Below are 17,100 nucleotides of genomic sequence, written 5' to 3'. Positions count from 1 at the left end.
GAGCAAGAATGAACATAGGGATCCCACAATTTCAGTTTTCTATGACTCCTCAACTATTGTTTTTACCTCAGGATTCCAACACCATCGCTCTTGGAATTTAAACGTGCGTTTTATTTTCTCCATAGGGGATTAGAATCCAGCAGTAAAGGGACGTGATCTGAGCCGTCGTCTTGGAGTCTGAGTATTGTAGCTGTAAGATAAGAAGCATGCCAATCCAATGTTACTAACACCCTGTCAAGCCGGTATTGAATAAGCTCCTGACCTTTCCTTCTATTTGACCAAGTGAACGGTCTACCCACCATTCCCAGGTTCAATAAACTATTGTTCAAATTGCTGAAGCTGGATCTGTTCTATGCTGCTAAAATAAACACTAATTAGTCCCCATTCCTCCTGCCTAGTAACATCATTGATCTTTGCGGCAATAAAAAATTCACCCGAATTCGTTACCACCACATCAATGCCCTCTTTCCATGTCAATGCAAGGCCACCCGCTGTACTCTTAGGATTACATAAAAACCAATCACCAAAACCACATGCCCTTAACTTGTTCTTCACTTGATGAAGCTGATTTTTTGTGTCACAGATAAAACTAACTTCGGGAGAGTGGGATCTATAAATCCCTTTGAAATTATGGAATGTTAGGGGTCTCCCCAAACCCTAACAATTCCTTAGACATCATGACAGAAGGATCATATTTTCTCATAGCAAAAAATTAGTCATATTAGTTTTTTTTAAGTGTCCAAATTTATTAATGTGAGACGTTAAGTGACATCTCAACACATACTTAGAAGTTTTAATTGACTATTAACATAATTAGTTTATGAAATTAGATAAAATCAACTTTAAATTGAGAGATTCCAATGCTTCAAGTTTTTTCCACAATTAGATTTTGATTTGATTTAATTTCATAAATTTATTATGTTAATAGTCAATTAAGACTCTTAGATGAGTATTAGAGTGTCACTTAATGTGTTATATTAATAAATTTTGACTCCATCAATAAACAAAATAATTGAAGGACTAATATGACTAATTTAAAAGATAAATTTGATTAAAACAAATTTTAAAGAACTAATTTAAAAAGCGAAAGATCTTTTAAAGGTTAATTTGACCATTTACTCAAAAAAAAAAATATTAATAACCGAAAATTAAAACGACACGTGCGAAACTAGTTCTTCTCTTAAAACGCAAACAAAATCCATCGGTGACGGAAGAAACAAAAGGGGGAAACGGAGACAAAATTCAGAGGCAATGGTATTTTTGAAAACAAATGGAAACGAAAAGCGATTAAGATTGTCCGTTAAGCGGAAACGGGAATTGAGAGGCGATTTTAGAGTATTCGCGATTCGAAACGAGGGAAGTGGATTGATCTGTATCTGAGAGTGACTTCATCTACAAATCATGTGTATGGTGCCACATACGAATTCATTTGCAGCTTCGAGTTGATCGTTGAATTGTGATCTCCGAAAGAATGACAACACCATCGCCATCGCCATCGCAATCGGGAGCTTCGAACGTGGATCTCTTCGATGCGTATTTCGGGCGCGCCGATTTGGACCGCGACGGCCGCATCAGTGGCGTCGAAGCCGTCTCGTTCTTCCAAGGCTCCGGTTTACCGAAGCCGGTCCTGGCTCAGGTAACACATCGAAACCCCAGCTTCATTTCTTAATATGTTAACCGCCATGATTCCCGCGCTTTTGAATTTCATCCTTAGTGAGTTCCATTACGCCAATTGTGTAGATTTGGGCTTTTGCAAATCAAAGCCAAAGTGGGTTCCTCGATAGGGCAGAGTTTTACAACGCCCTTAAGCTTGTCACTGTGGCACAAAGCAAACGAGATCTTACTCCTGAAATAGTCAAAGCTGCATTATATGGTCCAGCTTCATCTAAAATACCTCCACCTCAAATCAACTTTACTGCCCCTGTTGCAGTTGCACCCCACCCACCTGCACCTGCACCTGCACCTGCAACACAGAGTTCTCTACCGCATCAAAATGTTGGACCAAGGGGGCCAGTTCCAATTTTAGGTGGAAACCACCAAAATCTTCCTTCCCAGGGAAGTCAGTTAGTGAGGCCGCCTCCGCCGCAAAATGTCTCTGCTACTGCTTCTAATCTGGCACCTGGTACTGCCACTCAAGGTATCCGTGGAGTTCCGGCAGTAACATCCTCTCCAATGCCACCTAGAGGAAGTAGTCCAACATCTACTCAGGGGGTTTCTGGATCAAATGTTGCACTGGCAGCTGGACAATACCCTGCGTCTGGCACTAAGTCATCTGATCAAGCCGCTAAGGATTCTAAATTGGTGGTTACTTCGGGGAACGGTTTTGCTTCTGATGCCTTTTTTGGAGGGGATGTGTTCTCTGCAAGCACATTTCAGCCCAGGAAAGATTCTCCTACACAAGGAAGTTCACCACTTTCACCAGCTACTGTTCCTGTTTCTGGAGGGAACCAACAGCCGGTTAGGACTAGCTCCACTGAGTCTTTGCAGACCCCACTCGCAGCTCAGCATGTTCGTGCACAGCTTCCGCAGGTCCGGCCACAGAATCAGCATGCCTCGGTCCAAACACATAATATGGTGAATCCACCTGGACATCCAGTGAGGTTGCAGGATTCTGCTTCCCAGTCTCCTTGGCCAAGGATGACTCCCACTGATATTCAGAAATATACGAAAGTATTTGTGGCAGTAGACACTGATAGAGATGGGAAAATCACCGGGGAGCAAGCCCGAAACTTGTTCCTTAGCTGGAAATTACCGCGAGGTATATCTTTCTTATACCTCTGTTCTTTCTTGGAAAGGAGAATTTAAGTGCTTTCTTTATCTTTTCTTCTATATTCCATGAGCTGTCAGCTTAAGTGTGATTGATTTGCATTTGATAGCATTTACCTTTAATTTTTGTTCTCGATTTGTTGCAAGCAATACCTTTTCTATTGTTCTAGTTTTAAAATCTATGTCAACGGCTTGCTAATTCCTGATTACGAGCTCTACAATGTGTTTATATTTTCCAGAGGTTTTAAAGCAGGTTTGGGATTTATCCGATCAAGATAATGATAGCATGCTTTCCCTCAGGGAGTTTTGTGTTGCACTGTACCTAATGGAGCGGCATAGGGAAGGACGTGCTCTTCCAGGAGTACTGCCAAGCAACATTCTCCCTGATTTATCACCTCCTGGTCAACCTGCCCCTCAGCACAGTTCTGTAACTTGGGGAAATCCATCAGGTGAATGTCCAAGAATTACTAGTTCTCCGTCTCTGTCTCCCTCTCTCTCTCTCTCTCACACACACACACACACGGGTGTGCACAATTACATAATCATTTATATATTTGGGAAGTATTCACTAGTATTTTTCTCTATACCATGTTTTGTTTCTATGAAAGGTTTTCAACAACAGCAAGGGATGAGTGGCCCCAGTGCTCGACAAGTGAACCCAACTGCAGCCCGGCCACCAAGGTCGGCTCCTGTTCCGCTGCCCGATGAAGCACCTCAGAAACAGCAGAAGCCTCGAATTCCAGTGCTGGAGATGCACCTCATTAATCAGCTCAGTTCAGATGAGCAAAATAAAATTAATTTAAAGTTTCAAGAAGCATCAGAAGCTGATAAGAAGGTAACCACTCATTTTTGTTTCTTGCATTGCCTAATATTGTTGTTCGATAAATTTCACATTTGTTTGGACATATTAGAAAGTGCATGTTCCTGGACAGTGACATTGACAATTAGAACTACAGCTTATCGGCTGTATTTTTATATTTTGATGGTTCTACTTTTAAATTTTGGATTCCACTAATTTACTGCAGATTCTTTATTTTTCTTGATGGAAAAGTTTGCACAAGTTACATCTCTTTCATAGCTACCTGTATTTTGTGTATCTATTATCCAACTACCCTTCCTTATATATTAATTTAGTTTCATGAAAACTGAAAAGCAACTCTTTCTGTATTTTTCCATGGTCATATAAAACCAACTTATTGTGGGATGTGGTGAAATGACAATGTGAGTTATATTTTAATTTCAACATGAAGTCATGAAGTATGCTTCTTCTCTTTATCTGTTATGCTAATGATGGTTGCAATATTAAAATTATTAGGTGTCAGTAGTATCTCTGAAGACAGAATGGAAAGTTTCTAAATAGTCTTTTGTGGCATGCATATCATTATGTCAGCCTCCGTGTACATGATTATGCTCTATTGTGTTTCAAATTGAAGGCAGGTAATTATTATGTATTCCTTTGCTAACCACAGGTGGAAGCTCTAGAGAAAGAAATTGCAGAGTCCAGAGAGAAAATAGAATTCTGCCGTGCAAAAATGCAGGAACTTGTGAGTATTTTTCTTTCTTTCTTCCTTTATATCTTATAAAAACTCTAGTCTGTGCCTTTTAATATATACATAGTTTGTTGTGTCTTCTCTAGATTAAACGGTTCATTCCATTTGGGGCTGGGCTTTATACCATTAGCATATCGTTGAAGGCTTGAAGCTAGTAATTATAAAAATTAAACACTGAAATGTAATTTGGTAGGAAATTCTTGTGACACCACAGTTTCTTGCTCACTTAAGGAAGAAGTGATGTGGCTAAGAAGCCAGAAACTTCACCATGCAAAGCTTTAAAAATGCACAATATGCATCGGCTATATTATTATTTATTAATGGGATTCTAGAATGGTCCTCTAAGTGCTTGTTATGTTGCTTTTTGATATTTCTAATTAATAGATGGCAATCCCCCTTCTTTCAGCTTTTGGCTACTACTCCAGATACAATACTGACCAAAAAAATAAAAAAGAAAATACTCCTTCCATCCTTTTTATCTGTAACTTTAGCCATATGCCTAGGGACAATCAATGTATAATTATGAAATATTCTTCCTAAAATATCCTTGTTCAATTTTCAGCATATTAATTGATTCTATTTATTTCTATCTACATGTCTTGATTGTAAGTGAGTTTGGAATGTTATGAATGGGGAAATTTACTTGCAAATGCTTCGTTGATATGTGGGAGATGACAGATATTATGGACCATTTGTGTCCTCAAAATGTCAGTTAAAAAGACTGAAGTGAATACTGAATACCTAGGAAATAGGCATGTTATATTGCTTGCACAGCTTACACTTCTTTTTGTCTATATAAAAATTTCGGTTACTGAGAAGAGAATAATTTGTAGAAAACTTCCTTCTTCCAATTTCACATACTATTTGTGGTTTAATCTAGTGCCACCTTAATTTTCCTTTTTGCTTTTCATTTCTCGTGTTGAAAAGGTTTCTTGTTCTTTTTCTGTCTAAGGTTCTGTACAAGAGTAGATGTGACAATCGTCTTAATGAGGTCATAGAAAGAATATCAGCTGACAAGCGTGAGGTATCTTTCTTTAGAATTACCTGTGTTCTTTTTGTTTCCAAATCGTATTATCATTTTCTCAATTTATCAATTCAGGTTGAGATTCTAGCAAAAAAGTATGAAGATAAGTATAAGCAAGTTGGAGATGTATCATCCAAGTTAACTACTGAGGAAGCCACATTTCGTGATATACAGGTGCAATGAGATACAGATTTCTCTTCAATTGATAGCATGTGTTAAAAGCTTGTATTACTAGCCTATTTTGTTAAATACTGTCAAACTATTTCTTTATTTGATTTGCAGGAGAAAAAATTTGAATTGTATCAAGCAATTGCCAAGATGGAACAAGATGGAAATGCTGATGGTTCATTACAGGTAGATTTTGATATTTACCAAGCATGTATATCAATCTTGAGAAATTATTTTCGTATCTCATTTAAGTCATAAAAAATTCAGGCCCATGCTGATCGTATCCAATCAGAGCTTGATGAACTGGTAAAATCTCTAAATGAGCGGTGTAAGAAGTATGGATTACGTGCAAAGGCAACAACACTAGTGGAACTACCCTTTGGTAATTTCTAATTTATGTATTATTATCCTTTTAGTAATTCTCTAGTATTTTGGATGTCTATAACTTTATTATTTCGAATTGCTGCTTTTATTTTGTTCTTTTGTTGTTGATATCAAGCTTAGAAGTAGTCTTTAGTTGTTGAATACTGTTTTTAAATCATGATGAATATCACATCAACCATTGCAACTAAAAGAGGTTGCTCAATCAGGTGGCATTTAACATATTTTTGCAGCTTTTCTTGTGTAACCTTCATCAATTTTCTTGTCATTGATATGCATGGACAGACTCTATAATCTCATAAACTCTCGCCTATCGTAAAAAAAAATGTTTTCTCGTGTGTATTATTATTATTATTATTATTATTATTATTATTATTATTATTATTATTATTATTATTAATCAATTTCCAATGAAATGTAATGATGCATTGACAATTGTGGTTCTTTGTCATAGTTGCTGATGTAGTTCTTGTCAAATGATGGATAAATGCATTCATTCTATGAAAAGGAGGTCAAACTTGTAACCCACTAATATTCTGGAGACTTATGCAATATAAGCTACACACCTTGTATATATTTCTCTTAAATCTTCAAGAAGACACAAACTAAAAGTAGCATAGTGACCCATTTTGGTGTAAAGCATATGACCTTTTTTATATGGGGCTTCTTTAACAGATGCTGAGGGAGTTTGAAGCTTTGATACACTGATTTTCTTGCTTGTTCGAATTGTTTTTAATGTTTTCACTTTTGCGTGTGTGGAGTCCTATCCTGCTCTATGCATTTTTTTTTTCTTTTGACTGTGTAGATTTCTTCTTTTATAAAAGGGCAATTAATTGTGGTTTTCTGTTTCTTGCAGTTGCATTTTTCTTCCACTATATCGAATAAGATTACAAAAACTGTTTCCATTCATGTAGAATGAAGTCACTTAGTGTTTGTTCTCTCGCTAAGTGTATAGTTTGCCTATTGATACATAGATAGTTATCATGTTGTCCCCTTTTACTTGTTTTCTTTGTTATTTCTCCTTTCTTTGTGGTTGCCAGGAGTTCCATGTGTTCTCTTCAACTAGCTCTTTTATTTTGAAAAAGTAATTGCATTGCATTCATGTCAATTTATTCTTATATTCTCTGGTGTCACTCAATTTTTTCCTTTTAAGGTTGGCAACCTGGTATCCAGGAAGGAGCTGCTGATTGGGATGAAGATTGGGATAAGCTTGAAGATAAAGGTATATTTATTATATAAAATTTTGAGGTATCTTTACATAAGGTTATGGAAAGGTCATTGTTGATCATTATTCTTTCTGAGGGATAAATTTTGAGTTATATAGTTCAGGTGACTGCGAATAGATTATGGTTTAACTGCTATTACTTTATTTCTCCATTAGCAGAATTCGCTCTTGTCAAAGAACTCACACTTGATGTGCAGAACATCATTGCACCTCCAAAACAAAAATTGCCATCATCTGTGAAACAGAAAGATTCAGAAATTGACAGTCCCAAAGTTACAGGTTCACCTAAGAGTGATAATGAGTCAGAAAAACCCCAGACCACAGATGAACAAGAAGTTGACAATGAATCCGTTCATAAGAAAAGTGAAGATAGGTCTGCAAAATCCGCTCCTAATACACCGTTTGCTACGAGCTTTATTGGAAGCCCCCAGAGGGCCTTTTCTGACTCTGACATTGGAAAGACTGCTGCTGGTGAAGATCGCTCGCTCCGTGACCAAGATAGCATACAAGAAACCCAGAGGTATGGTTTCACATCTCAGTTTTCTGTATGCTGGTCAGTTTCTGATTTTGCTGTAAAATTAGTGCATGTATCATTAATTTTGACGATCATGAAGGTTCTGTGCCTTTGGAAGGTCTTGGTATTTTGGCATTTAGACGATTACTACCATCATCATCATCATTACAGCAAAAATGATATTTATTATTGTTAAAAACTCCCGGGACTCTGATTAACAACTTTGTAATGAATCTTATTCAATTGGCATAAAATCTTCATGGTTCAGCCTTGCGGTTTTTCAGGCTCTGCCGCACCAGTACTAATTCCTAATTGTAATATAGGTCTTACATGCCAGAGTATAGAAAACTAAGAAGTATAGGATGAAATGGTTAGAGTGTACATTATCTTTAAGCCAATAGATGTAGTGGAAATCTTGCTTGGCTTGATGTGAATTTATTATGGTTTTGTGCATGATATGGACTTCAAATCCACCATATTATTTCTAAATGGATACTGATGTGCCTCATTTCATATGTTTTGTTTCACCGGATATGATGTTATGATCTTGTGAAACAATTGCTTATATAATCTTGCATGCAGTGATCATGGTGGAGACAAGCCTCTCTTTTCCAGCGAGAAAATATTTGACGAACCAAATTGGGGAACCTTTGACACTAATGATGATATTGACTCAGTTTGGGGGTTCAATGCCAGTAGCACCACGAAGCAGGTATGCAGATTCTCGCCACTTATAAATTGTCATAGCAAAATTCTTTCCTTTCCTTTCTAAATTCCCATTAGCCGTGCAATGTGCCAGTTTCGGTCTAGTTTTATAATTACTATCTATATGCTATTCAAAGTTTCCTTAAATTTTAACATTTCCATTTGCTGGCACATGTTTGAACAAATTCTAGCAGTCTGCTGATCACGTTAGGATGTTTGTTTCTACAGGGGAGAGATGTTGAGGGAGTCGGAGACGACTATTTCTTTGGTTCTGGCGATCTCGGCTTTGGCACAATTAAAACAGGTTCAGAACAGGGTGGTGATCCTTTCCCAAAGAGTGGCGCATTCAGTTTTGATGATTCTGTTCCAAACTCACCACTTTTCAGCTCCGGCAACTCTCCACAAAGGCCCAAAGAGTGGTTGGAAAGTGGTTTTGACAGCGTGTCGAGATTCGATTCTTTCCGAGCACAGGATAGCAGCACTTTACCTGCGCAATTTGATTCAGGCCGCAGCAGTATGGATTTTGATCATGTTCGAGGCTTTTCAGCATTTGATGACTCAGATGCCTTTGGTTCTGGCTCTGGCTTTGGCTCTGAGCCATTTAGGACTTCATCTGAAAAGCAAAATCCCAGAAGTTCTTTTTAGTTTTGTAGTTATTTTTCTATGTGCTTTGTTGCCTCTGTTGGAGTGGGTTTTTTGTCACCCTGTTGGGGAACCTCACATTTCTAATCATCATAATTTTCGCTTTTTGGTCGACTATTTTTCGAATAGGGTATGGGTATCAATGTATCATTGTGATTCTTTTGTTTTCGGCTTTTCTGGGTAGTAAATATTGTGTACTTTTATACTTAGATTTTGCACTCACGCATTTGAAGTAAATAAATCAATTTTTTATGTAGAATATTTTAATAGCTGAATAGAGTGTTTTTTTTTTAACCCTTTGCTTTGTAGTCATTTTATTGGGAAATAGTTAAAAAGTATAATTTTATGAACAAAGATTTGTATCATAATGAATCCTAAAATTAATTAGGATATCAAAATTTTGTATTATAAATGTATATTACAGTAAAATTACATTTTTATTATGTCCAGTGACTGTATGATATCATATAAAAAACAGAGACATGTTAAGCTCGTAGATTATTTTTATTTAAATGAAATAAATTTGTTATATTCGCTTGTGTTAATTGCAGAATATTTATTAGAGAAAACGACAAACAGGTCTTTGACATTTTAATTCGAAGACAAATAAATTTTTAGCTAATTGAAAATATAAAAATATCTTACCTTTTAAAATTCGAAACATCTAAATCCCTTTGAGGAATCTATTTGTTTTCATATATTTTAGATGGGTGGACCTAGATGTCTCATGTCTTAGAAAGTGATAGACGTTTTTATATTTTTAATTAGTCAAAAAAACTTATTTGTCTTTTGAATTAAAAAATCAGGAACTTATTTATTTTTTTCTCTAATTGATTAATATACACTATTGTATTTTATTGTATTTTGTTGGCCATGAACAGAAGCTAATCAGTTCTGTTTTCAGTTTTCACCAATAATTAATAGAGCAAATACTAGCAGATATTTCACAATTGACACATGCGAATATAACAATTTTTTGTTTAAAAAGATATCCAAAATATACGGGCAAATTATATTTTTTTACTCCCTAAAGTTTATTAAAAGTTTTTAAAAATATTCATAAATTTTATTTTGTTTTAATTTTATCCCAAAAATTTTTTATTTATATTAAATATATTTCTGATAGCTAAATTTTCAAAAAATTTAGGACTAATCTAACAATAATGCATGATAACTGTGCTTCATTTATTTGTGTTAAAAATTATTTTTGTGAAATTATTGTTGAGTTGATTCTAAATCTTTTGGAAAATTAACACACACTTAGTTGTTAGAGGTATATTTGATGTAAAACAAAAATTTTTATGTATTCTCCACCTCAACACATTAAGAACTAATTTGTTACATACTTGAACTTCATTTGCCACCTCAACAGTGATGCAATCACATTCGTTCTTTTTGAATGACCATTCACGCAATTAATGTGAAAGGTAGTTATTTTTAGTGACATTACGTAATTGAATGTACGTATAAAACTATTTTATACTGATAGTGCATCAAAATTAAATTCTAATATTGTAAGGTCTAAATAATCACAAGATTGAATAAAAACTTTATTGTTTATTAAAAAATTGATAATTGAATAATTTATTTAAGTGAAACAAAAATATTTAGGTTTTGGGGGTCATTGAAATTATAGTGATCACTTGACATTAAAACAAACTTCCTTTTATTTTTAAAACTTCATTTCATTTATATAAATTGAAAAATAGGCTCAACAGAAATTTTTTTTATCAAGCATTAGAAAAGAAAAGTAAAAGACAATTAACGAAGCAATAAAAGTACTCTTATAGTAAGATTTCTTTTTATGAAAGATGAAAAAGATAAAAGATAATTTTACTTGTTGAAAATAAGTAGTATAATTACAATTTATTATAAAATCTTTGATTAAATTAAAAATTTATCATTATGATAAATATCATAATATTAAAAGATAAACATTTTATAATTTAATCTAAAATCTTATTAATCATAAAATTAAATAACAAAATAATTAAAAACATATTATTCTACACTATCAGATTGTCGAGGTACTACACGCCAAGAAGTTTATTACGACTCGCTCAGTATCATATAACATAACTAATTTAACAACATTTAATAGGATTTATTTTTCCCCCGCTGAGTATTTATTAATCTATGAAACCGCACAGTGGCAAGGAGTTTAACTTAATCAAATAAATAATCCAAATAAAATATTATTATATTCTTTGTTGGTACCATGATATTATAATATTATATAAAAAAATACTAGTAAAATAAAACTAATGAATTACTCTACGAAGAATTTTAATTTGAATTTTAATCTGATTCTACCTCCACCCCTAGTTTTGTGTTCTGAAATTTTAATTTATATTTTCTGAAGTCGGGCAACAGCTTAGAATTGTGTACAGGCTAGATATTCTTTCAGATTAATCTCAAATTCTCAATAGAGATTGGTGGTACCGATGAATTAAATAAAAGCAACGGTGAACAAAGAGAACAAAAAACAAGACTATGAATTTTCAAGGCAAACCGGTTTGTCGTTGCCTATTATTAGAAAATGGTTGAGGCATACATATACCAATTCAAAAATTAGGTTCATATAGCGCTATGCGAAGATGTGCATTAAATATTCTACCAAAACAACAAATACAACTTCAACCAAGGTACCGCGGCATTGAGAATAGCTTCATGCAACAACATTTATGCATTTAAGGAATGGTGCGTTGATATAGGGGCAAGCCTCCCAAGGATTCACGCTCCGCTTTCTCCCTCTTCACCTGAAAGAAAAGCAGTGCCAGCTTCAGCAGTCACAAATCTTAGCAGAAATTCCTTGTGTGTTCAAAAACTTATTATAGTACATTCATCAAATTACAAGAAAACATGAATCTAGAAATCAAATGATTTTATAATGTTACATAATAAACTACAGATTGTACCCCAAGAAAAATGTGGCCAGCACAAAATCAAATCAAATGACCATCCCTAAGCCCCAAAAAGCAGAAGTCTGTTATTCGCTTATTCTCTTTCCTCTTCTAGTCATGGTATAGAAAAATGTGTTAGGGTGTAGACCAGAATTATATTAGGTGAAAAGAAAAGAGTAGCGCTAGTGTTACTTCTGCCCAAATCTATGAGTCTGGATTCTGGAACACTAAAACACTCGAACCTTTATAGCCAACTAAGTACAACTGGAAGAGCCAGAATTGGCAAAACATCAACAATTTATCTATTTCTTCAAGTAGGCACACACCAAAAAGACTAAAGAAGGGAAATATCAGTGGTTCTTTTCTCCATATTTCAATAGAAAATATATAAATCATCAATTAAGCTACAATATTCCAATAAATGATGCAGCTCTGCCCAACAATACTTCTAGCATCTAACAATCTATGCAAAGCATTTGACAATAAGATTTCCAAGGAAATTAGAAAAAAACTCCAGGAATATTATATGCAACAACCAGCATGAAACACCACATAGTCATATAGTAGTTAATCACTTATATTTTACATTATCAGTATAAAACTTACAAGGGCAAGCATCTCCTGAAGGTATCCCCTGAATGGTGTTTGCATTGCCTGTCAAAAAGGTAAAATTTGTGTGTTAAAAATTAACCTCAATAATCCAACCAAAACACTCTTCTACCCATGCACATACCACAAAAGCATTAAATACTCAACTTTATATTCAAATATGCTCTCACACAAGATACAAATATATCATAATTCAATTGATATTCCAAGAAACATTAGTAAAAGGCAGCCTGTTTACAAGCATTCCACGTTAATGCAAGATTGGGGAAGGGTCACCCCAAAGGGCATAACGTAGGCAACCTAAATTGTTAATTGCTAACTGCATTAGTGGCTGATTTTCTTGCCCATCAATAGGTGAACATCATACGAAGTCATTTCTTTTGAAGAATTGAAGTTTGTTAAGTGACAAACTGATTTGCGGTTCATAATGTCGTTTGCTTCCATACTAACAAGACAACTGATCAGACATCATACAGAACTTGGATGGATGCTTCCCACTAGGATTTGAAGTGTTCTGTTAATATGGAGTATGTTACTGGTCCATATAGCCTTCATGCAAGTTCTAATTACTGACCGTACTTCTCAACCTTGGTTTTAAACGGCAATCCACAACTGCAATTGCATCTGTATATTGTTACTGTGGTGCCCACACTGCGTCGGAATCGCAGCTGCAATTGCAACTATTTTGTACACATTACATTTTCCACACTCTTCTACATAACGGCACAACCACAACTTAAAACTATGTTCCCAACCCTTCTAGTACAAAATAGTTTACGTAAATTAACAAGAAATATAAACTCACAAGGTAACTGGCTAACTCAATTCTAACATCACAGTTAAGAAGATTCTGAAGGAAACGATTCATAATCCATGTTCTTTTCAAGCGTTTTCCTTTTGTAGTTGTTAACTAAAACTCGGGCCCTGTAACACTTAGCATTTCGCTGAGGCAATCTAAAAGACAAATCAAAACCTAATACTGAATTACTGAAAGATTCCCATCCATCTCAACAACAAAAACAACAACAACAATAAATAAATAAATAAATAAAACACACGGGTAGCTAGAATTACAATTAAAAGGATTGGTCAAAAAAAGAAGAAAAGAAAAAACCTGAAGATCTTCAGGGAGGTACTCGTGCTTCATGGAAAGGTCCATAGCGCGCTTAAGGCGCTGGTGGCGCGCGTCGACTACCTCCTTCGGAAGCCGATTCAGTGCCTCCTTCACATCCAGATCGTAATACGGATCGTACAGATCGTCGTATCGCAGACCTAAAAAACATAATTAATAACAATAATCAAATTCCATTTCCAAAACAGATAATATTAATATTTTTCTTTTGTTATGAATCACTGAATCAGTGGAATAGGAAATGGTAGAACGAGAACGGAGGTTAGGGTTTTGGGAGGAAGGAATAATAACCGAATCTGCGGAGGCGCTTGGAGATGGCTTTCATGTGCTGAGCGGCGAACCAATTCTTCTTTGGATCAATGAAGGATTGAATGAACGAAGACGCCATTGCTGCTCTTCTTCTTCTTGGAGTTTCTGGAACAATCGCAGTGAGGAAGGGAACGGAACGCGATTTTATTATGCTTTTGCAGTTTTAGCTATTGTGTGCCACACACTGTGTTTTGTAGTCTACGACGACCAATTTTCCTGGTTTTCATGCCACGTCATACAGAACGACATGTCGTTTACATCCCTTGCCTCGTTTACTAGAATAATAATAAATAAATAAATAAAATATTTTTGGAAAATTTTATCTAAGAATAAATAATTTTCTTTTTCGTATTGTGATACATTACTACATTAATAATACTGGAAAGAAATAAACAAGATAAATTTTGAATTTTAATTTCTGTGTATTATTTTATGTAAAATTATTTATAAGAACAATTAATTATTAAAAAATATCTAAATATATGAATTTAATTATATGATTATGTAATTTTTTTATGAATAAATTAAATTAAACTCTGATAAAAATGACATATATTACTAAATGTCAAGACATAAATAGAATAGAGCAAACACTCTTATTTGCTGTTAAAACCACTAAAAATCTCTCTATTCTTTTAATTGGGTTAATGTTTAAATTAAATTTAACTGATTAAAGAACCACATCGTATATATTATTTTTTATTATTTTATGATCATATTTCATCATATATTGGTGTTTGAATCATATTTGTTTATGTATAAGTGAGATAAAAACTATTGATCATTTATTTTTTAATTAGACTATAATTTTTTTGTCTTTAATATTTATAAAAAAAATTAAATTATTTTTTATATCATATACTGAGTTAGATATTTTTACAGGTTTACCGTATTTTGCTCTTAAAAAAAGCATAACCTGATCATCACTTACTAAAAAATTTTGTTATTATTATTATTATTTAACGGATTTTAAGTTTGACCAAACATTTTAAATAAGCTAAACTGAAAGTTTAGACCCAATATTATAAATTAGAGAAAAAGACAATAGGTCCTGACCTTTTTTTTTGTAAATATTTTTATTTTTTGACCGTTAAAAAATATTTTTAAATTTTTTATGTTCTTAAAGTTGGATGGATAAGTCCCTCCATCCAAATGTCTCCGTCAGACTCAACGAAAAAGTCTAATGTGACTCCCGTAATGTTTGTTACGCGTATGCGTCGCTATGAATTCAACAAATTTTCATTTCTTCATAAATTCTCCACTTTGCATTTTTTTTTCCATTTCTTTTAAATCATTCTTTCCTTTAAAACTTTAAATAACTAAAACAAACATATTAAAATATCGAATGAGAGAAAAGTAAATTAAATTTAGAAATTTAATAGTCCAGAAAGTATGTTTTCAATCATTAAGCACACTTAGGAGAAATTCACAAAATCATATTATTTTAGTGAATAAATGTGGAAAAAGTTGATAAAAAATCCACCAAATTCAATACAATATAAACCATAAAATTATGGTTCATCAACTAATATGCAAAATGCGTCTACCTACTTTGTTAAAAATGAATCAATCTCCAAGAATATATATAAACAAATAGGGCTAAGATAGTATAATGAATTGATTATTTATGAATTCCACTAATTCAAATCTCAAAATGAAATATAAATATACTTGCAAGAAGAAAGCTCGTGAAAGCAAGGAACAAGGGATTGAGCATCGAACCCTCACCGAAAGTGTTTGCACTCTAATCTTTCTAGTGTTTGAGGGTCAATTCTCTACTAATCTTACCTTCTAAGGCTTGCTCTTCTTCTACCAATCAACATATATTCAATGCATGGATACACATATCAAGAGGTCTTTTTAAGGGTTGTAATGGGACTAGGGCTAAATTTAATTTACTTTTCTCCCATTCGATGCCTTAATATGTTTATTTAAATGATTTAAAATTTTGAAGGCAAGAATGACTTGAAAGAAATGGAAAAAATCATGCAAAATGGAGAATTAATGAAAAAACGAGGATTTGATAAATTCATGGCGACGCGTACGCGTGAGAGGGAAGTCTGTCAGGCGACGCGTATGCGTGACAAGCATTACAAGAGTCACGTTAGACTTTTTCGTTGGGTCTGACGGAGGAATTTGGACGAAGGGACTGATCCGTTCAACTTTTAAGGACGTTAAGGACTTAAAAGTATTTTTCAATGACCAATGATAAAAATGTCTGCGGAAAAAAAGGTCAGTGACCTATTTGTCATTTACTCTATAAATTATAATAGAATGCTATACGTATAATTTTTTTTTTAATTTAGGTTAATGAATAAGTAAAAGTAATTATGAAAATGATTTTTATTAATATTAAGCTGACTTAATTAGATTTAGTTAATAACAAAATATGATTTATCAAAGTTGATACTTAGGTTAGACATGAGTTCAAAATATCGCAGGAGCCTCTTATAATTTAAGATTGTCTCAGTTTTTTGTAGGTAAAACAAAATAGTGTCATCCGCAAACTACAAGTGTGACAGTTCTATGTTATTCCTCCCAACCTGCAATAGAGATATACACTCATTCATAACTGTCTTTTTCACCATCCTATGCAATACATCAACCACAAGAACAAACAAAAATAGAGATAGAGGATCTCTTTGTCTTAGACCTTTCTCCATCTTGAACGGCGACCCATTAATCAGAACCGACATAGAAGCTGTAATTACACATTCTTTCACTCATGCCCTCCATCTATGACCGAACCCCATCTTTTGTAACACAATATCCACAAAACTCCACCTGACCCTGTCATATGCTTTTTGAAAATCTAGCTTTATAATCGCCGTCCTCTTCTTACTCATCCTTAGCCACTGAACTATTTCACATGCAATGAGAATACCGTCGTGTATTTTCTATCCTTTCACAAAAGCATTCTATGTCTCTTCCACTAATTTTAGTATCACTGAACTTTTCCTTCTAACCAATACCTGTGATATCACCTTGTACACACATTCAACCATACTAATAGGCCTAAGATTCTTGATCTCCTTGGGACTCACAAACTGTGGAGCTAATGCCACCCAAGTTACATTTGCGTCCGATGGTAATTTGGTGCTTTGAAAAAATCCTAATACAACTACAGTAAATTCATGACTAATCTCATCCCAAACATTTCTTAATAAAGTTC

General features: G+C 34.1%; 2 protein-coding genes across 2 annotated transcripts; one reads left to right on the top strand and one right to left on the bottom strand.

The window, feature by feature from the left end:
- Nucleotides 1-1,200: 1,200 nt before the first annotated feature.
- On the top strand, nucleotides 1,201-9,265 carry LOC107495307 (uncharacterized). Its single transcript, XM_016116414.3, has 13 exons — nucleotides 1,201-1,636; nucleotides 1,741-2,758; nucleotides 3,006-3,215; nucleotides 3,375-3,601; nucleotides 4,236-4,310; nucleotides 5,269-5,340; nucleotides 5,416-5,514; nucleotides 5,623-5,694; nucleotides 5,776-5,890; nucleotides 7,043-7,111; nucleotides 7,274-7,634; nucleotides 8,211-8,340; nucleotides 8,562-9,265. The coding sequence occupies exons 1-13, from the start codon at nucleotides 1,472-1,474 to the stop codon at nucleotides 8,976-8,978; spliced, it is 3,030 nt and encodes a 1,009-aa protein (XP_015971900.1). The 5' UTR covers nucleotides 1,201-1,471; the 3' UTR covers nucleotides 8,979-9,265.
- A 2,208-nt stretch (nucleotides 9,266-11,473) lies between these two features.
- On the bottom strand, nucleotides 11,474-14,104 carry LOC107495308 (cytochrome b-c1 complex subunit 7-2, mitochondrial). Its single transcript, XM_016116416.3, has 4 exons — nucleotides 13,911-14,104; nucleotides 13,602-13,759; nucleotides 12,485-12,532; nucleotides 11,474-11,734 (listed from the first exon to the last, which is right to left on the bottom strand). The coding sequence occupies exons 1-4, from the start codon at nucleotides 14,005-14,007 to the stop codon at nucleotides 11,666-11,668; spliced, it is 372 nt and encodes a 123-aa protein (XP_015971902.1). The 5' UTR covers nucleotides 14,008-14,104; the 3' UTR covers nucleotides 11,474-11,665.
- Between the last annotated feature and the right edge of the window lie 2,996 nt (nucleotides 14,105-17,100).

The sequence above is a fragment of the Arachis duranensis genome, chromosome 6, assembly GCF_000817695.3.
Source record: "Arachis duranensis cultivar V14167 chromosome 6, aradu.V14167.gnm2.J7QH, whole genome shotgun sequence".
Classification (NCBI taxonomy): Eukaryota; Viridiplantae; Streptophyta; class Magnoliopsida; order Fabales; family Fabaceae; genus Arachis; species Arachis duranensis.
Note: the sequence above shows the minus strand (reverse complement) of the source record. Positions and strands in the feature narration are given on the sequence as shown.